This window comes from Mustela erminea, chromosome 11, assembly GCF_009829155.1.
Source record: "Mustela erminea isolate mMusErm1 chromosome 11, mMusErm1.Pri, whole genome shotgun sequence".
In the NCBI taxonomy this organism is placed as follows: domain Eukaryota; kingdom Metazoa; phylum Chordata; class Mammalia; order Carnivora; family Mustelidae; genus Mustela; species Mustela erminea.
The window spans coordinates 4,834,982-4,860,859 of record NC_045624.1 but is presented as its reverse complement, the minus strand read 5'-3'; the positions used below and the strand labels follow the sequence as shown (position 1 = coordinate 4,860,859).

Below are 25,878 nucleotides of genomic sequence, written 5' to 3'. Positions count from 1 at the left end.
GAACTCTACAGGCTCTCACATCCCTGATCAGTAAGAAGCAACAAGGTTGTGACTGCAGCATTATTTAGGATGGTTCTTTTCAAGAGGGATAGCAAGAAAAGGGTAAATCAAACAAAATCAGTACCATACCATCATCTCTGTTAGGTAACTGCTCAGAAATAGAGCCTGAGGAATCTTTTCGGACGACAGATCTTTTCGTCTTTCCTTGCCCAGTTCGACTCCTTTGTCGTACCATAAATCCACCAATACCTACCCAAAAAGAAAATTGGGTAACTTTGTAAATAATTGATTTCTCCCTGTACTAAGTAGGGTTAAATTGCTTGGAGGCATTTCCCAAATTCTATATGGGCTAATTTAAATCAATAATCATTTTTATGTGCAATACAAGAATTCAGAAATAAGCAAATTAAAAGAGGTCAAAGCTACTGATGGTTAGCTTACCACTAACCGAACAGGTATAAACATACATTACTATAGCACAGAAAGGTTGCATGCATTTCCTCTTCTCACCAGTGTCAAAGTAAATATTATAGTAAATCGTACTTGTTTACAAATATTAAGTAACTCATATATTATCCTTCATATTACTATATTAGCTGCAAGAGAATACACATGAAACTGAACAATCCAAACAAAATCAAGTATGACTTCAGGGCAACATGTCTGGTGAAGGCTCTTGGACATGACACACACACACAGTGCCACAGTTCAAAGCACAGAATCTGGAGCCACACTATAATTCTTGTTACTACTGGACTCTGGGTGAGTCATTTAATTTTCCAGTCCTTCAGTTTCCTCCCTGTTAGACAGGGACAGCGGCTAGCACCTCACCTCCTCATACATGTATTATAAGGGCTAAACGGCTTGACAGACGTAAAGTACGTAGAACAGTGTCTGATACATAGTCAACGCTAACAGTTTCTGTCACAGGACACAGCCATCTAATGCACTGTGACGTAACGGGTCCCTCAGTCACAAGGATGACCTCCATGGGAGGCGGAAACAGAGAGAAAAAAACCACAGTAAATGTAAGCTCCTAGAAGGAGTTCGCAGTGTCTGGGAAAATTTGTGTAGTTTTAAGCCTCCTAATTAGGAAGAAATGAAATGATTTTCATACAGTGACTAGGATGAAGTGTATCTAGGTCCTTGTTAATAGATGCAGCCCATCTTCTGGAACGTTACCTTAAAGGTCTTGCAGAATACAAACAACAGTGAGAAAGTGTCTCCCAGCACATCACAAGGTATTTAGAACACTCTCATCAATAAAATACAAGCAGTCAGAAGGATAAAGACTGAACTGATGCCATCTGATGTCTCGTTTGACCAGCAAATAGACATTAATAAACCACCTGAAGAAAGCTTATACACACTCTGCACTGTGACCAGTTCAGTAATTTTTTTCTAATAAGGCAAATTAAATTTGACAAGCAAAACAGCTTCTTCCTCCACCTCTGAGGCAGGGAGGAAATAAGAGAGAATTTTATCAGTCATACACGACTTGAACTATAAATTTTAGGAGGCACAGGAACCCTGTTGTATTACCTTCTAATTGTACATTTACTGGCTCGTACGCAAGCACTGAAATGTTTCAAAAACAAATATTAAGAACGAATGCTGAAAACCAGAAGAATTCAGAAGTACACATCAAGGGAAAAATAAGTAAGAGGCTTTAAAAATACCAGTACAAATAAAAGCCAATGTAGTAAAGCATTTAATATAATGGACCATATCTGGGATAAGGCATTAAAATAATGATTTACTGTGAAGTATTCACATACTCCATCTACGGAACTTCTACCTCAAAAGCATATTGAAGTAGTTCAGTCCTTCAATTTCTACAGTCAAGTTTTAGTTTGGAGATTTGCTAAGGAGCTACCTTTCATCTCGAGTATTTAATAACAATTGAAGCCCTCGATATTGTATTTTTCTTAAATTATCTAAGTTCGATTACATTAAAATATCTCATTTAGGACTATACCTGGTCTGTACGGTTTCCTTTTTCTCTTTTTTACACCTTCTGTTCCTTCTACTCCCTTAGCTTCATCATCCACAGCTTCCCGTTCAGGACTAGATTCTGATTTACCATCACAATCGAGAAGTTCTCCTTCTGAGGGGGAAAAAAAACAAAAAAGGAATGCACAGATAATATTGGAAAAATCTATCAAATACAGAATTCCTGTGTAATAGGAAATGCAAGGCCAAGTGGCGACTGAACCACTCTAACTGGGCATCCCAGTAGGTGGGAAAAGTCTAGAAAAAGATGGAAAAGGCCCCAAATAGTAACTGAACTCATGATGCTTCGTGCACTGCTTTCAGGAAATGAAATCTCAGCATCAGGGAAGGGGAAACACAGAGAGAAAGTTCAAAAAGACAATTATAAATCAGTTTGCAGTTAACACTCATTCCCTTCCCTTCAATTACATCTTCAGGCTCAGGACCTAAGGCTGTCTCTCTCTAGCCTAGAAACCTCTCCCGAGGTCCAACTATAACTGTAATTATCACCTCGTTACCAAAACCTCGCTATCCAAAACTGAGAGCAGGGGAGAGAGCGACACTTTTATTTATTAGGAAAAAAAGCCGGGGCGCCTGGGTGGCTCAGTGGGTTAAGCCGCTGCCTTCGGCTCAGGTCATGATCTCAGGGTCCTGGGATCGAGTCCCGCATCGGGTTCTCTGCTCAGCAGGGAGCCTGCTTCTTCCTCTCTCTCTCTCTCTACCTGCCTCTCCATCTACTTGTGATTTCTCTCTGTCAAATAAATAAATAAAATCTTTAAAAAAAAAAACAAACCCTGTTTCCGTTGCACAAAAAATTTGTTTCTGATATGCTAAGGTAACTGTTTATAACTTACTTTCCTGAAGAAACATTTGTTGAACAGTGGACAGCTAGCAAAAGCAACAACAAACGGCACTGTTACAGTATTTCAGGAGCACCCCAAGTTCACTTGGCCATTACAGACTCCTGTGGAATCAACTATGTATTTATCTGTAACATCATGCATGAGGTTACTTGTTATTTTTATGGGATGTGCCCTCAGACTGCCTCAATCTGGAAACATCGTTTCCCATGGTGGTGTGGTGTAGAATAGTAGTCAAAGGGAAAACCTCCTCAGGCCTTTCTAATGCTGTTTTGCCAACCTTTTAAAAGATTCTGTAATCTCAGACTTTGAGAACTAATGTGTACTGTCAGGAAATGTCTGAAACGCAGCATTTCTCGGCTTTGAGAAAGATGGGATCCTTTTTCAGACGCCTACTGTCCACAGAAACGAACTCTGCACTGTACTCTGGCTGATGGCGATGTGATCAATTCCTCGCAGTTACAGACTATTTCTTCACAAGCCACAAATCACTAAACTTCAAAATCTGACTTCCTGTTTCATAGTATTTGAACATCAGCTCTCCATAACCATCAGAGTTTCTCTCCCCACCCGACAGACCCAAACGCAACACTGCGGGGGAAAGGTGAGGACTAACCGGTAAAACACGCCCGCTCTTGGCCAGAACGATCCCTCGCTTGCCTCCTGCAACAGCCCCCAACAGACCCACGTGCCGCAACTCCTGGGCCCAGTGGTCTAGGCACATTACAGCCAAGTGTGCTTTTAAAAACTGGAGGAAGACTAAGCCACTACGCACTCAGAAACCTCCAATTACCTCCCAGTCCATCCACAGGAAATGGAAACTCCTAAGGCACAACGCTGTGGTTCCGTATGACCAACTGAGTCATGCTTTCTCTCTCCTCTTACCCCCAATCTCTGCACCTCCTGCAGCCACCTCTGTTCACTGCTGGGTACACTGGTCTTCATGACACTCCTCACACATGCTAGCTGGGCACACGCCTGCCCGGAGCCTGTGCACTGGCCCCCGTCCTGTCTGGGACGCTCTTCCCTCAGCCAGTGCAGTGGCCTCTCACTTCTCCCACGCCTCTGCTCACCTGCTGCTTCCACCTCATTTGCTGCCTCCCACTGCCACGTGCATGCCCATTCCTCTTACTCCAATGCTAGCTTTCCCGGAACACTTGCTAAACAGACTGTAATCAACTCACTTATTATGTGCTGTTTTTGAAAGTAATCTTTGCTCCTAACATTAAAAAGTAAGTTTCATGAGTACAGAATTTTGTCTGCTTTGTTCACTGACATGACCTCCAACACCCAGCACAGAGGAGGATTTGACAGATACTGCTGAATAATGTGATGGACAGATGTATTTATTACTTTGTTTCGAGTCAGCTGAAATGAAACAACCAACCTAAAAGACATAAGCTTGTGGTGATCTTCGGAAATAGGCAAAATGTGACTCATAGTGAATTTAATACTACTAAAATTATTCTGTCATCTCAAGGATTCAGCCAGAAAATCCCTGGTGTCTCCTGGGATAAAAAAAATAGTTATAAACAGGTATGTTTATGATGAACATCTGTGAACATCAATGTGCACTTGAACATTAATAATGGTTTTTCCGTGCAGGAACGGAGGGACCACGTTCCACTTAAACTGAGCCACGGTACTTGAGCTCACAGCATCTGAGGTTCATGCTGCCACCTAGCAAACTAGAATGCGGCCCTCTCAATTTCCCCATCTAGGGGTACACTCCTGATTTTGAAGCTGCTCACATACTACCTATCTAAGGTAGTATGTGAAAGATATTCAAAGATTCGGTGTTCCTGGAGAGTTCTATAATGTAAATAAGTCCGTTCTAGAGACCATGTGAAAAGACGAAAATCTGAAAAGTCCAAGCAGATAACTCACTTAGAAAGGTCAAGGTCATATCAAGGGTTACCTAAGTCAGTAGATTTTACCCTGAGATAAAAGGTGTGTATTCTAAAAATGATTTTATTTCCTTCTTGTGAACATGATGAATGGAAAATAAGTCAGTCTTACCTCGACTATCATCCATTTCTCCATCCCTTGAATGTTCTGACTGGATGTCTGGAGGGGTCTGAAGGACGGCCACACTGTTCTGATTTATAATCTTCAACTTCAGCTTTGGTTTTGACCGTTTTCTTCGGGGAACTGTAACTGTGAGGCTCTGTAACTGAGTCATCCCTGATTCAGTCAAACACACGCCATCCTGGGTATACGTCTTGGGTGGATCTAAAATTACAATATCCCAAGGATATACATTCAAAGTCTCACTTTAACTTGCGCTGATAAGTTGAGGGCTGTTTCAAAATACCTTGTGAAGAGACTGTGACTATAAAGCAATTATACATGAAATGCACAAATAATTCACGGTGCTCAACTGAAACTAAGAAAGAGTGGTCGACTTCCTGGGATCATAAGCAGAAAGGTTACAAGGTCTGCCTGGCATTTTCTCCTCATCTGTCAACATGAGGATTTAGAAAGAAAGCACTGACGCTGAAGGCAATGCTTCTGCTACGTGACTATGAGCCTTTCCCAGACTATCTTTTCAAACTAAAAGGTGAGAATCAATTTATGTAAGAGGAACAAGAATACTACTGAAGGCCACGTGGGGAGCCAAGTACCAGTGTAATCAGTGACTCGGAGAGGTGGTGAGTAAGAAGAAATCCTGCAAATGTTTCAATGTACAAAACTGCAATCCACTAAAATTTCTGCACTATCCAAATGCTTTTGTATCCAATGATACCAAACAGAATTAGACAAAAGAACAATGGTTTAAAAAAAATATCCTATTAGTCACCACCCTCGTTAATCCATTACGAAAAAAAGAGTAAGAAATTCAATTAATTCTCATAAGAAAAAAAAGTCACTGTTCGATAACCAGGCCTTAGTTTCTGCTAAATTTGTCACTAAGCACAGTGATACATCAATGAAACCAAAGCACGTATGGGGCCAACGATTACTCTGGGTGGTTATTTCACTGCTACTTTGCTGAGACTGACAGGAAGCGTGTCACGTGAAAGCTGGGTAAGACACCCAGGACACGTGTCAGTCACAGAAACGATTGACAACATCAGGGAACTTAGGCTGAACACTCGTACGACAAAGGCGGGTTTCGTGGCACATGCGGCAGGTCGGCTGTATCAATGACCAGCATGCACGTGCTCTCTGTAAGGGACGGTGAAGCAAAGGGCCAGAGGCTTTACCTAGCTCTTTCACTTTTGTGACAATCTGTGCTACGAGGGAGGATTCACAGCAGTCTGAGGAAGGCACTGAAATGGAAAAGAAAAAAAAAGAAACTGTGTAATTTTTTTCAGAAAATGAACCACTGAAGGATTTATACATAATTAAATATTCTACTTCTGCACCCATTTTACTGAAGTAAATACTTAAAACACTAAATAGAGTTCAAGACTGTCTTTAACAACACCAGGGAGCAGTAGTGAAGGACACACACCCCACGGAAGCCCAGGTGAGCAGCAGCACACGGATTTCTACGTATTCCTAGGAACTACAAGATGACGGGTCGGGAAGGGAAAATCACTATGTATCTACAACACATGCTTAATTTATTTTCTTTAGGAAAGCCAACTGTTTTAATATATTAAGTTGGGGAAAATATTTACAACTAAAAGAACTTATTTTTCATAAAATACTTGTCCAGATAACTGTTTCACAAAATGAAAAAGAGAGGCAAGTCCACTCCCTGGGTATGGACAGCACAGCGCAAGGGAGTTACAGGAGCACAGACCCACGGTTCACGGTATTTTCTTACCATTTGATGTAGGCATATAGGGTCTGCACATGCTACAGTCAAAACCAATGTCGGCTACATTTTCCACTTCCTCTTCAGTACTTAAGTTTTGACAAACTGCGTGCATCCATCTAAAAAAACCGTATTTTGCACATTAAAACAGAACTGCAGCAGGAGTTGGCAGCTGCCACACCGAGAGCCCCTAAGGCTCAGATGTTCCTCCTATGTTGCCCCTTCTCCTGACCACAGCTCCCGACCCGCGAAAACTTTCAGAGCTGAGAATAAGCCACAGAAAAAGAGAGCGATCAAGTACTGGTAAGGAAGCAAAAGCACATGGAGGGCGGGTTAAGTGCCCTCAGATCACACAGTGAGTGCATCAGAGAAGCAGAAGCTCGTGAGGGCGAGCACGAAGGAATTCTGGGAAAGCACGAAGTCGTCTGCAAATGGGCTAGCGTGTCTGGGCTCCGTGTGGCGGGCACCCACTGTGGAGTAGACGGAGCTCATGTGTTTGAGGCTGAATGCTCACGGGGAAAAAGGAATTACCTTGCCTTTGAACAAAAAATCGCTAGGCAGAGTCCTGAGAACCCTGTATTACTGGCAAAATAACTTTACAGCTAATACTACGCATATAGTGCTGACTATGAACTCAGCACAAGATTATATCACCGATGGGGCGCCTGGGTGGCTCAGTGGGTTAAAGCCTCTGCCTTTGGCTCAGGTCATGATCTCAGGGTCCTGGGATCGAGCCCCACATCGGGCTCTTTGCTCGGCAGGGAGCCTGCTTCCCTCTCTCTCTGCAAGTCTCTCTGCCTAAGTGTGACCTCTGGCTAGCAAATAAATAAATAAATAAAAATTAAAAAAAAAAAAAAAAAAAAAAAGATTGTATCACCGAAACCAAAGAAAACACTCCTGACTTCGAAGTTGCTCACATACTACCAAGGGCGGGGAGCTCATACCCCGCACCTGGACAGTTAATATCCACAGCTGTAAGAAAAACTAGCTTAAGGAAAATAAAATGTGTGAGACCATTTGTAGAATCTAATAAAAGATTCAAAAACTCTCCATGGGGACACCTGAGTGGCTCAGTGGGTTAAGCCGCTGCCTTCAGCTCGGGTCATGATCTCAGGGTCCTGGGATCGAGCCCCACATCAGGCTCCTTACTCGGCAGGGAGCCTGCTTCTCTCTCCGCCTCTGCCTGCCTCTCTGCCTACTTGTGCGCTCTCTCTCTCTGATAAATAAATAAATAAAATCTTAAAAAAAAAAACCAAAAACCCTTCACAGATAAATGCATACATGCAGGCAATAATTCTGTACCTAATTTCAAGAATTCATAAAACCCTTAAAAGCCTCAAGTCAAAAATCATTGTCTGGAACTGCAAGTACAAAACAGGAAACTTGTCTAAGTTTCTAGCCAACAGAAAATCTAGAAAGCAAAAAGTCTTGCTTCTTAAATTTAAGACAGAGAATGTTATTTTCCAATTTCCTTTTGCTATATTTAAAAGAGAAACACTTGCAAGAGAAAAAGGAATTTAAAAAGTAGCACAATACCTATCACACTGTCTGCACTGCAGAATAAGGTCTTCTTCTCGGTAGTTCCGGCAGCAGACGGGGCAGGAAGCCAGGCTTGCACAGGGAGCACACTGTGTGTAGTTGTTCTGCCACTCGCATCGCAGACCCGCAGATGTCGCTCCACAGTGCCTGCACCAAACACACCTGAAACCCAACACCCCCCAACAAGTCTCATTTTATTTACGTAGTTATTTAGTAACTATAATCAAGAAGACACACTAGAACAGAATAGGGGGAATCACTGAAAGCAAATCAGAACATTTTTCTGAGAGGCGGCATGGCATCTACCATACTCGACATGTTGTCAGGCAATGAAGCGGGGGCAGCTAATTTTTAAGAACGGTGGGAGCGCTGTGCACTTGCGAGGCCAAGGAGGGGAGGCAAGTCCCGCAGTACCATTTGCACTTCCAGCCCCCCTTGGGCACGGTCTGCAGAGGAGGGGCGAGGCAGTAGGTGTGGTAGCTTATGTCACAGTCATCACAGAGCAGGAGTCTTCCGGGGTCACTCGCCTTCCCACAGGCCTCACACACGGTGCACTCCAGGCACCTCCAACCTTTGCTAAGAACGACTTTAGTGATCTGTAAAAGAAACCACCGATGCAAGTGATTGACACACTAACCGATTCCTCATTCTGCACGATCACATACGTCATACACATGAGGACGCAGCGCTGATGTCTCAGGAAGCAGGGAAGAGCCAATCAAGTAACACGCACTGAGCACCAGCAGTGGCCCAACCCAGGTGTGGGAACATGTACTTTCACAAGGGCCCCGATGGGACAGGGTAACAGAAAGCAGAACATACTCGAATGCCTAACCACCTCGTCCTCGGACTTTATGTCCACTTACAGAGGCGGCGACTAGATTTTGAAGAAATCAAGTATACTTCCCCTTCCCTGTTAATACAAGTTTTGAAAATGTATTGGCCTAGTTTCCACCTGTGATGTTTCATGAATTCATACTTCTAAAACTTGTATACATTGCACAAGGATCTATATATTAAAGTCAGTATTTAAAAATCTAAAAAATTTAGAGTAAATCATAAATTCCCAAGGACATTTCATGACCTTGGAGGCTCTCAGGCCATGACGGTGGGACTTCCGACGCTCACCACCACTCTGTTTAGTCTCCTCTGTCACAAGGTCTAAGTTAGCAGGAAAGTTTGAGAATCTCTGTACTTTTTTTCTTTAAGATTTCATTTATTTATCTGACAGAGACACAGGGAGAGAGGGAACACAAGCAGTGGGAATGAGAGAGGGAGAAGCAGGCTTCCTGCCGAGCAGAGAGCCCAATGTCGGGCTCGATCCCAGAACCCTGGGATCATGACCTGAGCGAAGGCAGATGCTTAATGACTGAGCCACCCCAGCGCCCCAAGAATTTCTATACTTCTGACACACTCCTCAAAGTAGCCACTCCATGTACAATTATGAACTTGGATCCAAATGAAAACTCTCAAAAAAACAGAATCTGTAAGACAGGACCACTAAGTAGGTATGTTACTGAAAGAGCAAACAAAATACAGAATAAAAATTCAGATCATGGAGAGTAAGAAAGTCTAAAAGCTATCTCAGAGGAAGGTAAAAGAGCTAAATAAGTAAAAAACAGCTATCAAAACGGCATCAAACTTTCCAACTATGAACACTAAAACAGAGTAACAGTTTTCAATTCTACAGGAATATACTTTTCAAGATACAAATCTTAACCAAGCAAACAAACAACTAAGTGTGGAAGGAAAGTACCTTTTAGGAATGTAAGGACTCAAACTTCATCTCCCAAATACCTCTTTGAATGAAGTCAAGATGTGAGGAACAAAACAAGGGCCGCGACAAGAACCAGGAAGGCGCGCCATGTGGGAAACAATGACCCCAACAAAGGACCGCAGCCCAGGGGAGCTGACGAATGAGCAGCAGCGCCGGAGCAGCAGCACAGACGTGGAGAAAGAAGTGGGAGTGTCAGGAGTGGGCGGGACTTCTTCCAGGAAACGTTACTTTTGCCAAAATAATTTGACAGAATCATGTTTCTGCAGCATGTATAAGCAAACAACAACAACTAGTGAAGATTCATGAATCACTGTATTATTTTTGCTATTAGAAATTCCAAGACAAAGCCACAGCAAACCACTTAGGTCTCCCGTGAACACCTACTGAGTCATAACCAACACTGTCCACTGACTTGATGTGTAGAACTATATTGGGAGGAGAGGTCTATTTTAAGACCTCAATTGGCATTTATTTATTCATAGCAAAAAGTCAACAAAATCAAACAAAGAAACAGCAGAAGCAACAGCATGTTACTCAGAACTTCAAGGCAACTCCTAGAAGGCCCTGCAAGGGTCAGAAGGGCCGCCTGGGCAACAGGCAGGAAGCGTGGAGGCCGAGCAGGACAGCGGACAGCCAATCACTGCAAGGCCCTGAAAGCTGTTTGATTCGTAAGTATGTAGATTTATTAGTCTGATTAGCCTACTGATGCTTTTAAATTACTCACAGATGATCAAATTATGTATTATTTACCCAAACGGAGGACAGAGATTAGGACAGGAGGAGCAGGGTGGCTTACAGCAGTCACCGGCAAACTTCTTTTAGAAAGGGCCAGAGAGTAAATACTCTGAACTTCGCGGGGCACGTGGTCTGTGAACGACACAACTGTGCCACAACAGCGTGGAGCCCACAGAAGACATATGTCGACAAAAGAATATGGCTGTGTTTCAATAAAATTTCGTTTATAAAGATTTGGCCTGAGGGACACGACTGACCATCTCCGGCTCAGAGGAACGGTCAGATGAAGACAGAGTGGGAGACAGAGCCTAGCTATCATGTGTCTTCATTCCTACTAAGTTTTCCTACTTCACAGACACCTACCCTGTGGCCCTTTACAGCCACATTCTCGGGTTACTCAGCGATACTCACTCTCCCAGGCACGTCAGTCTGGTTACTATGCCCACAACCATTCGAACCGCTCCCATCAGTCTGTCCGACCGCCTCCCTCCCAAGCCTGAGCTCCCTGCAGCTCCGCGCCGTCTGGACAGCCTCCCCTCATGGAAAGGCCCCCCCCAGCTCCCAGCAGAGTTTGCAGAGCTCAACCAACAACTTTCTTTTTCCTCCCACTGAACTGAAAGGAATTACCCAGGGTTTCATTCGTAAGTTCTGATGGATGTGTTTAATAGTCTGTGAGAGTATCTGCTTCAACTACGATGGAGTACCTGGCATGAGACCTCTGTCCCACCAGAAAATACCAGCAAATGGGGCAAAATGCATTAATCACTTGTTTCAGATACCGAACAAAAGGCAGTACAGGACTGTGGTTTCTGAGAAGAGAGAACAAGTGAGGTGAGCCCTACAATATTCTGCTGTCGACTGTTTCTGGACAGCTGCCCAGGGACGGAGAACTCCAGCAGAGCACAATGGCCTCACTGAGTTGGGGCACATGACGGAGTTCTGGGAGGCGGAGGCAGCTGCAACCGGCAGGACAGAGTCCTGGAAAGGACGGAGCAGTGGAGAGAAAGAGCTCTAGACGTCCACGCGGAATTTCCCTCACGGCGTTGGCCGAACATCAAGCTGCACATACGGGAGGCCAAAGAAGGACACGACAAAGACCAGCTACTGGGCATTTCTAAGCTGAACAACTGTCACAGCTCACACAACGCTGAAGACATTTGAATCTCAAACAGTCAAAGTAAAAAGACACTAGTGAGGGGCTCATGGGGAGCTCGTGGGGGGAAGGATACGGGGAGAATTCAGTAGAGATGTCGTGAAGGCCACACTTCATGTCTCAGATTACACTCGAGCTAGAAAAGCCATCACTACAGTGTGGTCTAGGAAACCCTAGTGGGTGAGGACAAAACTATTTTTAAAATGATGCTAAGGGCGCCTGGGTGGCTCAGTGGGTTAAGCCGCTGCCTTCGGCTCAGGTCATGATCTCAGGGTCCTGGGATCAAGTCCCGCATCAGGCTCTCTGCTCGGCAGGGAGCCTGGTTCTTCCCTCTCTCTCTGCCTGCCTCTTTGCCTCCTTGTGATCTCTCTCTCTCTCTGTCAAAAAAAATAAAAATCTTAAAAAAATAAATAAATAAATAAAATAAAATAAAATGATGCTAAGATGTTATTTGCCTTTTTCACTTTAATCCACTTACAGTGATGTTTTGCAGAGGCTACATGATATATAAAATATAAACCATCATTACATGATATCCTAACAAACATGCTTATATATTTATGTTTCAAAATATTCCCAGTTAATTTCTGTAAGGGTGGTCAATAATGAATATTCTCATAAACAGAAACTCTATGGGATCCTTAGTAACTTTAGACTGTTAATGGTTCCAAGACCGAAAATTGTGAAAACAGCACCTCAAAGTGAAGGTTCTCTAGACCTGCCCCTGAAAGCCTCGAGAAGCTTCAAATGGCTCGAATGTCTTCAGAACTGCCCGCCACTCCATACTTTCTAAAGGAACAAAATCCAAACTCTCCGCGACATAATGCCAAAATTTACAACTGCCACATTCAATCAAAGATTACTAAATTTAAAAAATGTATAGATCCTTGTAAGGGGCAATAAGCTAATACTAGTAATAATAAGCTAATACAAACAATGAGAAATGTTAGGCATGGTAGAACTAACAATAACAAACACAGAACAAGGACTTGAAAGGAAAAAAACTCAAGAAAAAAATTCTAAACTGCAAGATAACAAACTTTTGTAAAATAAAACTGTGATTAAAAAAATACAATCATCTCAGTGAAATATCCAGATGGATTTAAAAATAGATTAGACCCCGCGTGACAAAAGTGAGTTTGGGAAGGGGCGCCTGGGTGGTACAAGCCGGTTGAGCGTCTGACTATTAGTTTCGGCTCAGATCATGATCCCAGGGTCTTAATATGGAGCCCCGTGTCAGGCTCCACAGTCAGCCACAGTCAGCTTGAGCTCTCTTCCCTCTGCCCTTCCTGCTCATGTTCTCACGCCCTCTCCCAAATAAATAAATAAATAAATAATTTTTTTTTCCTTTTTTTTTTTTTAAAGTGAGTTTGGGGAATGTCATTGAAACTATACAAACCAAAGTACAGACAGAAAAGCAACTGCAGAAAAATCGACAAAGTGAGACTGATCTGGGACAGTATCAGGTAATTCTGTACACATACAACTAAGATTTCAGAAGGGGGCTGTGGGGAACAGAAAAGAAACATGAAGAAATGGCCAAAATTGCTCCAAAACTGATTTAAAAATACCAACCCACTGATCCAAGAAGCCTAACAGAAAATGTCCTTTCATATACAAGGGAGGGTTGAGAAGAAGAACATGGGGAAGAGACCAGGTGAGTGAAGGGATTTCTACTGAGTTCTGTGGTTGGTGTCGACTTTTTAGTATCAGTAGACAAATAAATGGATCAACCAAACTTCATGCCTTAGCAAGTAAGTGTATAAAGTATCTTTTAAAGACATGCATTTTTATTTTTGGTTTTTTGAGACAGCAGGATAACCACTACAATTTAAGACCACGGATTTGTAGAGGAGTTAACTTTTTCATGTAACACTCGAAAGGCAATATTTAAATATTAAATACTGTCACGTATGTCTAATGATCTCAACAAAAACTAACTGTAAGAAATGTAAACAGCATGACACTACTCGTATCAAGTTTCAACACATTTTTAACTGACTGAAATTCAAGAGTATTTACCTTAATACTGACACAGTATGGATGGTAACACTGGCCACACTGAGAACAGGCAAGTAATCTTCCCTCTGCTCCTTGGCCAAAACTGCCACAAACTACACACATATCCTGAAATCAAAAAGACATGAACATAATAATTTAGGCTGGAGACTCAGCTAACAATGTACTAGTTTTATTTTTTTAAATTACCTTCTTAGCTAATATGGCTCTAAAGCTAAACAGGAAGTGACTTCAGCGCACACGGGCTACAGCGGAGGGGGAAAGAGGGGCGCGAGAGCGGGAGGCCGTAACTGAGCTCAGACCTGGTGCAAGGTGAACTTGTCGCTACTGGAAAACAGCACCACTGTGTTGTGCATGGAGTTTTCTTCTTCGTCCTTATTGGATGAGACATCTGCAGCAGACACCTGTAAGCAGCAAAACACAGAGGGCACAGTCACACCTTCCATGTGCAATACACTTGAGAATCACGGAGGACTCATATTCAAAATACAATTTCTGCCAAGGCCCAGAGTAATAATCCCAAATTAGATCACTATTGCCAAGATAATACCATAAAGGCGCAAGTCCTGACACTTTGGATACTTAATTTGCTCTTTGGCATTACAAGTCCCATGGATCAGGAGCAGGGAGAAAATATAAACAATCACAGCCAGAAATTTCAATGAACAAACGGAAGAAACTGTACTACATTTCTGTGAGTATATGCCTCTATATCAATACATACATATACCTACATATAAATTGTATCACTCTATTTTAGTGACTCTAAAACCTGCAATCTGGCTAGTCAAATCTGAGAGGTGCTGTAAGTAAAAATACCTACCAGTCTTCAAAGACTTCAGTATCAAACAAAAAAGAACATAAACATAGCTCATAAACAATTTCACACATTTTATATATTACATGTTGAAACAGTAAACTTTTGGATATGTTGGGTCAAAAGGTATACATTGAAGTTAAATGACATCTGTTCCTCTTTTCTTTTTTAATGTAGCTACTACGAAGTTTTAGATGTGTATGTGATATACATATATTTCTGCTGGACAGCACTGCTTTAAAATATTATTTTGAATAACTTATCAAAATTTCAGTCTTTGCCAAAACATTACCAACCACAGATATTCATTTCTGGACGTGGTTAAATTTCACCAAATCAACTAAGTACCCACTGGCTTGTTAATAATGATTTCCAGAATGCTTATAACGAAAAAGCTCTACATTAGTTACTAAAACAGAGAAGAGGGACCAGCGCCGATATTTTAAAACGCAGTCCTCCTCTTTTACAGTCCGGCTGGGGCGACACGCTGAGACAGGACAGGTTAAGTGCAAAATAGAAAGTGATAGTATTGTTGTTCTTGAGGAATGACTGAAAGAATAACTAAGAAAGAATATATTACACGAGTAATATTTTTCATTGCAAAGAAGTTTAAGAACAGTTTTAATGGACAGTACCACTCTTTCATCATAGACTCAACCATAAAAGCAATTTATAGTCATAAGTCTAAAGACTACAAGGGAAAACAGTAAGCAACCAAAATAGTCATCACTAGGGAATTACTAAAGCCACAGAAAATCCAAACTGGAAAATTAAACAGCATTTAAGAAACAGTGGTAAGAATCTGTTTTGATTTCTATTAAAAAAAAAAAAAATCAACAAGCCACTTAGCTGAGTAGAAAAATAAGCTGCATAATCCTATGTGAGGTAGAACACTATGGTACAAAAACATACAAAGCAATTATATGTAGTTTACTGGCACATGTAATAGGTTGACTCAGAAGAAATTGCTGTTTTTCCAGGTCAAAAATGGTTGAAGGTTGGCAAATTCATATGGATCAACCTAATATTGAGAGGCATCAAACTGGTAAAAGAAAGAAAATCAAGACTCAAGAGGAAGCAGTGGTACAAGTAACTCTGATCTAACAGTATACTGTAATTTTTTTTGAGGAAATATATTTTAAAATGTTCATCTTGGGGTGTACAGGTAGCTCAGGAGGTTAAGAATCTGACTCTTGATTTCAGCTCAGGTCATGATCTCAGGGTTCTGAGACTGAGCCCAGCACTGGTCTCCACACGGGGCGTGAAACCTGCTTAAGATTCTCTCTCTCCCTCTGCCCCTCCTTCTGTCTCTCCCTCGCTCTTAAAAAAAAAAAAGTATATCTCAAAATTAGCATTTTAAAGTTTTAGCAAATCAAACAAGATGATTCATAAAATGTCATTCCATTAGTAAAAATTGAGTGTCTACTAAAAGTGAAGTTACCAGTCATTCACCTAAGGGACTAAAGATACACTGAAAACATTATAAAATATGAAAATGTGGCAACAGCTAAAATACAGCTAACAAAAGGATGCTGAAGTAGGAAGTATTCATTTCTGCAACACAGAAAACAAAACAGGTTTTATAACTGGATGATACCTAGTGAACAGGCTCAAAGAAATGATAAAATTTTATTATCTTCAAAGACAAATTCAATGAGAGAAAACTTTTATTTGAAATAAAAAAACAAGGATGGACTATAGTATTCCCAGTACAAACCAGAAACAAAGTCTGTACAGAAAGCTGCAATATGCCCTAGATTCAAAGAGCATATTTAAAATACAAGTGATAAAAAAAATCATGGTTTTTGTACAGCAACTGTACATGTAAGAAGTGACCCACTGTTTTCATTGTACACTTTATTTCATGAACTTTAAACTACGAGATATATAAAACCTATTTACCTCAAAGGTAAAGAAGGCAATCTTTGAGAGAGTGTTCTAGTATTGCCTCTACATATAGAGGAGATATATATATATATATCTGATTTATCCTAAAGGTGACAGAAGTTTTATTTGGCTAGACCACAGGTATAAGCCTAAAAGAAAAGAAAGCTCTAACCTAAACCTCACAAGTGGGAGATTTCCAGGCAGGGACATAATAAGTAAACAAAAAGAGAAGAGCAAACTAAACTCAAAGTAAGAGGAAGAAAACAATAAAGATCACATTAGGTATCAATAAAATGAAATACAGGAAAAAAATACAGAGAAAAATTAATAAAAGCAAAGGCCGGCTCAAGATCAGTACAATTGATAAACCTGCAGCAAAACCAATCAGGAAAGAGAAAGGAGACACAAATCACCAACACTGGAAATGAGAAAGGTGACATCACTACATATTCTACAGATATTAAAAGGATAATAGGCCAACAGATTTGTCAACTTACATGAAATGGATAAACTCCTTGAAAGACAAGTTCATATGAGAATGAATAACCTAAATAGCCCTACACCAATGAAATTGAATATACAGTTAAAAAGTCTTCCAAAGAAGAGGGGAAAAGTGTCTTCAACATATCTTTTTTTTTTTTTTTAAAGGTTTTATTCATTTATTTAACAGACAGAGATCACAAGCAGGCAGAGAGGCAGGCAGAGAGAGAGGAGGAAGCAGGCTCCCTGCTGAGCAGAGAGCCCGAAGCGGGGCTCGATCCCAGGACTCTGAGATCATGACCTGAGCTGAAGGCAGCGGCTTAACCCACTGAGCCACCCAGGCGCCCCTTCAACATATCTTTTTGGGAAAACTAGATAGCAACATGCTATCTGGACCACTTTCATATACCACACAAAGATAAATTCAAAATGGATCTAAATGTGATACCTAAAACCATAAAGATGCTAGAAAAGAACATAGGAAGTAATTTCTCTGACATCGGCCATAGCTACATTTTTCTAGATAGGTCCCCTGAGACAAAGGAAACAAAAGCAAAAAACAAACAATTGGGACTACATCAAAATAAAAAGCTTCTGCACAGCAAAGGAAACAATCAACAAAACTAAAAAGCAACCTACAGAACGGGAGCAGGTATTTACAAATAACATAGCCAATAAAGGATTAGTATCCTAAATAAATAAAGAACTGATAGAACTCAACACCAAAAAACCAAATAATCGAATTTAAAAATGGGCAGAGGATATGAACAGACATTTCTCCAAATACATCCAGAGAGCCAACAGGTACATAAAAAGATGCTCATCATCACTTCCCATCAGGGAAATGCAAATCAAAACTACACTGAGAGATCACCTCACACCTGTCAGAATAGTTAACATCAAAAACACAACAACCAACAGGTACAGGTGAGTGCAACTGCCTTGCACTGTTGGTAGGAAAGTGAACTGGTACAGCCACTACAAAAAACAGTATGGAGATTCCACAAAAAGCTAACAGAACTACCCTAGAATCCAGCAATTACACTACTGGGTATTTACCCAAAGAATACAAGAATACAAATTCAAAAGGATACATGCACCCCGATGTTTACTGCAGCACTATTTGCAACAGCCAAGATACGGAAGCAGCCCAAGTATCCAGTGACTGATGAACAGATAAAAAAGATGTGGTATATATATATATATACACACACACACACACACACACACACACACACAATAGAATAGTATTCAGGCATAAAAAAGGAATGAAATCTTGCCATTGCAAAGACATGGATGGAGCTATAGAGTATAATGCTAAGTGAAATAAGTCATAAATAAATCCCATATGGTTTCACACATACGTGGAATATAAGAAATAAAACAAATGAGCAAAGGGGGAAAAAGAGAGATAAAGTAAGAAACAGATCTTAACTACAGAAAACAAACTGATGGTTCGGGGTGGGGGATGGGTGAAATGAGTGATGAAGATTAAGGAATGCACTTGTCAATGGTAAGCACTGGGTGATTAAAATAAAAGCTTTAAAAAAAATCTTTTCACAAAGAAAACTCCAGGCCAAAATGGCTTCACTAATGATTCTATAGAAATACTATAAGGCAGAATGTTTCCAATACCACACAACTCTTCCAGAAAACTGAAGAGAAATTTCTATTTCCTAATTTACTCAAGGAAGCCAGCATTTTGCCAATACCAAAAACAAAGAAATTGTAAGAAAATAAGACTAGAGACCAACCAATACCCTCTATGTCTATACTATAGACATATCTATAAACTTCTTATGTTTAGCCATTTGAACCCAACAATATACAAAAAAGAAAAAACATCATGACCAAGTATAGTTTATCACAACACGGGCTGCTTTAGCATACAAAAAAAGTCGATCGATATACTTCACCATATCAATAAAAAAGCCATAAATGCAGAAAAAGCATTTGACAAAATCCAACAGCTACACCTGATTAAAAAACATCTCAGCAACTTATGAATAGAAAGGAGCTTCCTCAAACTGATTAGGGATACCTGGGTGGCTTCATCAGTTAAGCCTCTGACTCTTGATTTTGGCTCAGGTCATGATCTCACGATCATGAGATCACCCATGCTAGGCTCTGCATTTAGCAGGGAGTCTGCTTGAAATTCTCTTTCTCTATTTCCCTCCACCCCTCTGCCCACACCTGTGCACACACTCTCTCCCTCTTGCTCACTCAAATAAATAAATCTTTAAAAAAAATAAATAAAGGGGTGCCTGGGTGGCTCAGTGGGTTAAAGCCTCTGCCTTCAACTCAGGTCACGATCCCAGGGTCCTGGGATTGAGTCCCGCATCCGGCTCTCTGCTCAGCAAGGAGCCTGCTTCCTCCTCTCTCTCTGTCTGCCCCTCTGCCTACTTGTGATCTCTGTCTGTCAAATAAATAAATAAAATAAAATAATAAATAAATAAATAAAACAAAACTAGAGCTAACACCATACTCAATGATGAAAGATATATGTTTTCTCTCCTCAAGACAGGAAAGAAGACAAGGTTACCTTATCACTTCTATCCAACACTGTACTGAAGATTATAGCAAGTGCAATAAATAGAAGAAATGAAAACCTCCAGATTAAACAGACATAAAACTTTATTTGCCAACAACATGATCATAAGTGTTGTAAGTGTAGAAAACTCAATGGGTTCTACAAATAAACAAGTAGAAGTAATACAAGAGTTTAATAAGGCTGTAGAATATAATACACAAAAATGAGTATTCCTGGATAGTAGCAACAGACAACTACAATCTGAAATTGAGACAACACTGCCATTTACAATAGCATAAAAAATATGGAAAACTTGGGAGATAAATCTGAGAAATAAAGCAAAAGACATTTATGTTGTAAACTAAAGAACATCACTGAGACAATTTAAAAAGAAAGATACACAATGTTCATGGATTGAAAGACTCTTCACAGTTAAAATATCAACATCCCCCACACTGATCTATAGTTTGAATGCAAACCCAATCAAGATCCTGGCAGGCTTATTTGCAGAAATTGACAAGCCAATGGTAAAATTCATATAGAAACTTGAAGGATTTAGGACAGCCAAAACAAATTTGAAAAAGTGTAAAAAAAAAAAAAAAACAGGAAAACTAATTGTCTGATTTCAATAGTGAAGTAAAAATACTGAATATAGTGTAGTATTAGCCTAAAGATGGAGAAATGGATCAACAGTGTAATACAGTATACACAGTATACACAGTATACTCAGATCCACAAACATACAGATAACTAATGGTTAGGAATGGTAACAAAGGCGATTCAGAGAATGGTGTTCAAACAACTGGGTATTCAAAATATGATCTTTGATCTATATTCATATAGATATGATATTCATATCATACATGAAAATTAGCTTAAACTGGATCCTATAGATAAACATAACACCTAAAACCATGACACATCTAGAAGATGTAAATTTGGGTTATGCAATTATTTCTCAGACACCAAAAGCACAATCATAAAAGAAAAAAATTAATAAATGTGACTTCATCAAAATTAAAGCTTTGCTGTACCAATCAAGTTCTTTACCATGACAAGAATACATAAAACACAAAACTGAGCAAGTTAAAAATACTATTCAAATTTTTGAAATGTACTAAATATCTGAAGAGTGACTTTATCAAAAAATGTTTCCAATGAGCACCTAAAAATGTGACCAACATCATTAGTCATGAGAGAAATGCAAATGAGATATTCTGGCTTATTTCTATGACTCTTACCATGTAGTAATTTTACAAATGAAATCATCACCAGTCAACAAATTAAGGATTATAGCAGAGATAAAGGATATGAGAAATGAGCCTTACCCCAGGTAACACAACTGCCCCGATTCCACTTTTCAGTTTTGACCTGCCTCTGCCACCTCGTCCTGACAATCCTGCACCACGGGGTCTCCGCTTCCCGGGAAATCCTGACCCGCGGCCCTACATAACAGATAAGGAAAAATCAGCATTCTGCAAAAGTCCGAAAGAACTTTAAATCCAATGTGAGATAAAACATTTTATTAAAGGTTACACAAATACTTGCTTCTCTCTTATTCTGATTAGATGATAAATATTAAGAACCAGGCTTATTTTTATCTTTCAACATGTATTATACAACGTATAAAGTATAAACATTAAGATGCCTATGATCTTAGAATCAAATGTTGGGTCTGTTTTGTGAATGCCCTGTACCAGCAAACCTTGGCCTTATTTTTCCCCCTCCTAATCCTACATCCTGTGTGGCTCAACATCCACTAACCCCATCCAATTTGTATTCGATACAGAGCAGGTACCAGGACTCGCCCACGAACTGTTCCCTCAGCAATTACAGCAACAGCTGACATACACTGACCAAGGGCTGTACGCTAGTCTAAGCACTTTCACTTGTGACTACCTCATCAGGTCAGTACTATCTATTAACCCCATTTTAGAGATAAATGCACTGAGGGATAAAAAAGTAACTTGTCAGGGCACCTGGGTGGCTCAGTGGGTTAAGCCGCTGCCTTCAACTCAGGGTCCTGGGATCGAGCCCAGCATCGGGCTCTCTGGCATCGGGCTCTCTGCTCTGCAGGTAGCCTGCTTCCCCCCCCCCCACCGCCCCTGCCTGCCTCTCTGCCTACTTGTGATCTCTCACTCTCTGTCAAAAGAATAAATAAAATCTTTAAAAAAAAAAAAAAAAAAAAAAAGGTGGCTCATCCAAAATCTAGAGCTAGCCACTCCAGCTCCAGGGTCCACGTTCTTCAGCCGTATTCCACACGGCTACTACAGTGCACGAAAGCTAATTTTTGCTAGTGTGTAACAATGTTTTTCATCTTAAACTTGTCAAATTCCCTACTATTCAATAGCTCTCTGTATGAATTGAACAGGTGTACCTCACTCTACCAGAGTATTTAGAGAATAATGTATTTAAAGTTTATAGGAAAGCTAATAAAAAGGTAAACAGCCTGCTTTAACTCATCTGGATAATAATTTTACTTGAAATGCAAATAACTGATCTAAACTTTTACCCACCACACAAAAATATTCTATAGGAAATAGATTAAATTCTCTGATATTTTAACAAATAAATATTAGGGTTATTTGCTATTGTTTTCTTGTTTATATCCAGACTTAAGAATTAGTTCCTGAAAAAGTCTGACATCAACACTTACTTTTAATATTCTGTGTATCTAAAATTAAAATAATCAGGAAATTCCTGATTTTTCCATAATAACTTAAATATGTCACATTTTCAACTGGTATCATTTTTATTGTAGTTTGAAATGCTGAACTCATTACCTACTTAGCACAACAGTTCCCAGGTTGATAATTTATGGTGATAATATGAGCATAAAAACAGATACACAGAAACAAAAAGGGGGTAATCTTTTTTTCTCCTGAGTGTTAAGAATTACAAATTGCCTCTCCTTGCTCTTTTAAACTGCTCTTTTAGATCTCTTGTGCTTTTCTGAACAAGGGTTAGGGAGGACTGAACTGGATAGTTTTGCCGCTGATAAGTATGAAAGATTTTTTTTTTTAGGTTAAGTCAATTATTAAATCAGGACTATAATAATCTATTTTCCTCCCAGCAACTAAGGACACAGGTGAGAATAAGTAAAAATTGGTGGTACTTGCTAGAAAATTGTCAAAACATCTTTTATAGTCTTAAAACAATCTCTACTTCGAACACCTTGCGTATCAGAGTGAGATGAAAGAGTTCTAATAGTGACAGAAAACGGAGAACTAGAACTCCTCTGAAATCCCTGATTAGTCTAAAATAAACAGCCTCATTCCAGAATATTGAATACAGAAGATGAAGAAAATTATCTTCTCTAGGTAGTAAAATATTTTAACTTGATGACTAATACTTTCCACATTATTGTTTACCCTCTAAAATGCATCGGTCTACATAACTTACTCCAAGAACTAGCAGAGTCCTCCATCAATGACATGAGAGACCCTATAATTGTGAGGTTATTAACGCAGACAGTGAAATCTGCTGCAATTCTGGTATTTCTTCTCCATTAGCATATAAAGATTAGTGCAGTTTTCTTTTGTTCTTTTCTAAGCAACAAAATTTTATGATTATCATGAATGAGAAAGTCCTAAATTACTTTATAGCCTGTGCAACAAGGATTTCCCCCCCACAGAAACACTGTTAATTACAACATAAAAGGAAGCAACCATAAAAAGAAGTTACTAAAAATTCACACTTGAAATCAGTCATGGAAAATTGCAATATAATTTCCTCCTAATCCAGATTTTTAAGTGCAAGCATGTTGACTCTTCATACTAAAATTTTTAGATTAAAAAAGTGGCTCTGGAATCTGCACATTTATGTAGAAAATAAAGGCTTAATTCTTAACTTCTACCTGGACAAAACCAACCAGAAAGAAATGATACATGAAGGTAAATGCAATTTTATTTACCACTTTGATGCTCCAAATGGCACTGCCAGGAAGTTGCCGGGGTTTAAAAATTTCCCGACCTTCTGAAATGTCTGGGGACCAGGAAGGTGGGCTCACTGTATTATGGGTACTCCAAGCCCCCTAGGATATGGCGGGTGAGAAAATAGATGTATAAAACTCAGCAACGTAAAAGGTCAAAGCCAGCAACTGAGGAATTTTAGAACAGCAAAAACAAATGCAGACGTATGGAAATTTAGGACAAATTGCTTCAAGATAGGGAAAGGAAGCTTATGGCTTACAGTGACTATATGCTTAAATGTTTGCAGTTATAATTTACATTAAATATTTTATTCAGATGGAAATATCAGTGCAATGAAACATATGAGGAATCAGGGTTATAGGACATCAACATTGACTCATGAACTGTAATTGTAGAACCAAAACATAAAAGTCAATTAAATTCTAAGAATTAACACTTATATATAAGAAACTACTTGGGGATTAGTTTCTTCTAACAACTATCACTCCCTGGAAAAGAGAAATAACCTTAGCGAACGTTATGTTCACCTGCTGCAGTGGGCAAGCAAATGCAATCGGAAACGAGCAATCGACAGCACGTTCGCTCCGAACTATGGAAAGTCAGTTCGCAATCTTAAAATGCAGTTATCCGTTATAAGCCCAAGGTTTAACCACTCCTCCTTCCAGGGACCACGAGTGGTAGTAAGGTTTTTATTTTTATTTAGGGACTATTAACCTTACATTACATTCAAGGGGCTAATTTGTACAGTGAAAAATGTTAAAGCAAATTGTCCTAAATTTGCAAATTAAAATGCCTAAGATACTTGGTTACTTATACAAGAAACAGTACCTTATTAAAATAGTTCAAATGAAAATAAGACATTTTACTTCTTAATAACCACATTCAGCAAAACCCTATGCTAATCTGATGATGATGTTAAGGAGCCTAAATAAAAAAGTCTACTCCACAAAGATAACATTTTAAAGAAAAACACAAAACAAATGTCCAGCAATAAAAAACCTATTTTGAATTAGGCAATTCCATAACACATGCTATAACTTTTACCAATTAAATGACCCAACCTTAAGAAACACAGTACTTACCAGGTTCCTAGAATATTCTCAAACAAGTAGCAGCCTATTAATCACATAAAACTACTACCAGGAATTTAAATAACCAACCAAAATAAGAGTTTGACTACCCTTTGGGGAGTAGATAGTTAATGCAGTTAACAGTATTTTGAGAAAAAAAAAATACACACAAGGAAAAGACTGCTTTCACTTTTAATTAACCTACAGTCAAGCTCAATGAGTGGCGGTCCTGAGTTTACTGACAGGTGAATGACCTCACTTGGCAGTATCAGATCAACTTGCCTCTACACCTCTGTCTTCGTCCCTGCTGCGTCCAGGGTCTCTGGGTAACCTTTATGCTGCCAGAAGTCCTTTCTCTTTTCTCACTGTACTCGAACTGTCCTCCATTCAGTTCTGACGGGTTCAAGGCAGCACACCTGTGAAAGTTTCCCTGCCCTTCCTAGCTGACCTTCCTGTCCACTTCCACCACCTGACCTCCAAAGCCGCAGTGCTTCCCAGGGCTGCGGCCGGGACAATCTTCCTCTCTCTGGAGTCTCTTCCCAAGTGGTGTGATCTATCATTCGGGCTGTACACACCGTCCCGGATGATGCTGTCTCCCGAATTCACATTTCTAGTTCCCACGTGTTCTTGGAGAAGTTAGCAGGGTTTTCAGCCTCCTCCTTAGCACGCCCATTCCGTCACACCAGACCTCTCAGGTTCACCACGTCTAAAATCACTCCCTTCCTCAGTCCCATCTCACCACCTTGCCCATCTTTAGAAATGGGCCCCAGACTCAGGTCAGAAAATGCAGAGTTCTCTGATCTGTTCTTTCCCCTCATCATTCTCCCCTGCCACTCCTTCAATCCAAACCGTCCTTAAACCAGCATATTCAATCCCGCAGCCAGCTGCTCTACCGGGTTCTCCCCACCCAGCGTCTCCCTCAAGCCCTTCCTTCTCCACACAGCAGCCAGAGGGACTTTGCAAAAACTGGAAATCCAATCAAGCAAGACACTCCCTTGCTACAACCCTGTCCAGTGCCCTTACTTCACTGCAAACCTTTCCTGGTGCCTCTTTCCCACCTCCTCTTGTGGCCCCCTCTTGACTGTTCCGCCCCAGCTACCCTGGGCTCCTTGAAACACGCCAAGCTCTTCGCCACTCGGGGGCGGACTGACTCAGAGCAATGGCGACCCTCCAAGAACCAGTGGATGGTTCTCCCTCTGATTCCTCACTATGGGCTGGGACGTTTCTCTGCGAAGAGGCTCTCCTTCAGTGCTCCAGCTGCGCGGCCCTCTACCTTACAAGGTGTTTTGCATCTTTTCACTGACTGAAATTTGGGGTCATA

At 40.3% G+C, this 25,878-nt stretch overlaps 1 protein-coding gene across 19 annotated transcripts in view; it reads right to left on the bottom strand.

Annotated features, from left to right (window-relative positions):
* KMT2C (lysine methyltransferase 2C) overlaps positions 1-25,878 on the bottom strand; it is a 270,498-nt gene that overhangs the window by 65,351 nt on the left and 179,269 nt on the right. For 18 of the 19 annotated variants that reach the window (XR_004276659.1, XM_032303952.1, XM_032303959.1 and 15 more), the window contains exons 15-25: positions 23,469-23,588; positions 20,884-21,000; positions 14,144-14,245; positions 13,845-13,949; positions 8,572-8,753; positions 8,155-8,319; positions 6,628-6,737; positions 6,059-6,124; positions 4,872-5,084; positions 1,979-2,107; positions 130-249 (exon numbers count right to left, since the gene is read on the bottom strand). Coding sequence is in view for 18 of the 19 variants with exons in the window: in XM_032303952.1 (XP_032159843.1) it covers positions 130-249; positions 1,979-2,107; positions 4,872-5,084; positions 6,059-6,124; positions 6,628-6,737; positions 8,155-8,319; positions 8,572-8,753; positions 13,845-13,949; positions 14,144-14,245; positions 20,884-21,000; positions 23,469-23,588 (1,429 nt within the window). In the remaining variant the exon portion in view is untranslated. The remainder of the gene's footprint in view (positions 1-129; positions 250-1,978; positions 2,108-4,871; positions 5,085-6,058; positions 6,125-6,627; positions 6,738-8,154; positions 8,320-8,571; positions 8,754-13,844; positions 13,950-14,143; positions 14,246-20,883; positions 21,001-23,468; positions 23,589-25,878) is intronic. The other variant, XM_032303963.1, reaches the window with a different exon arrangement.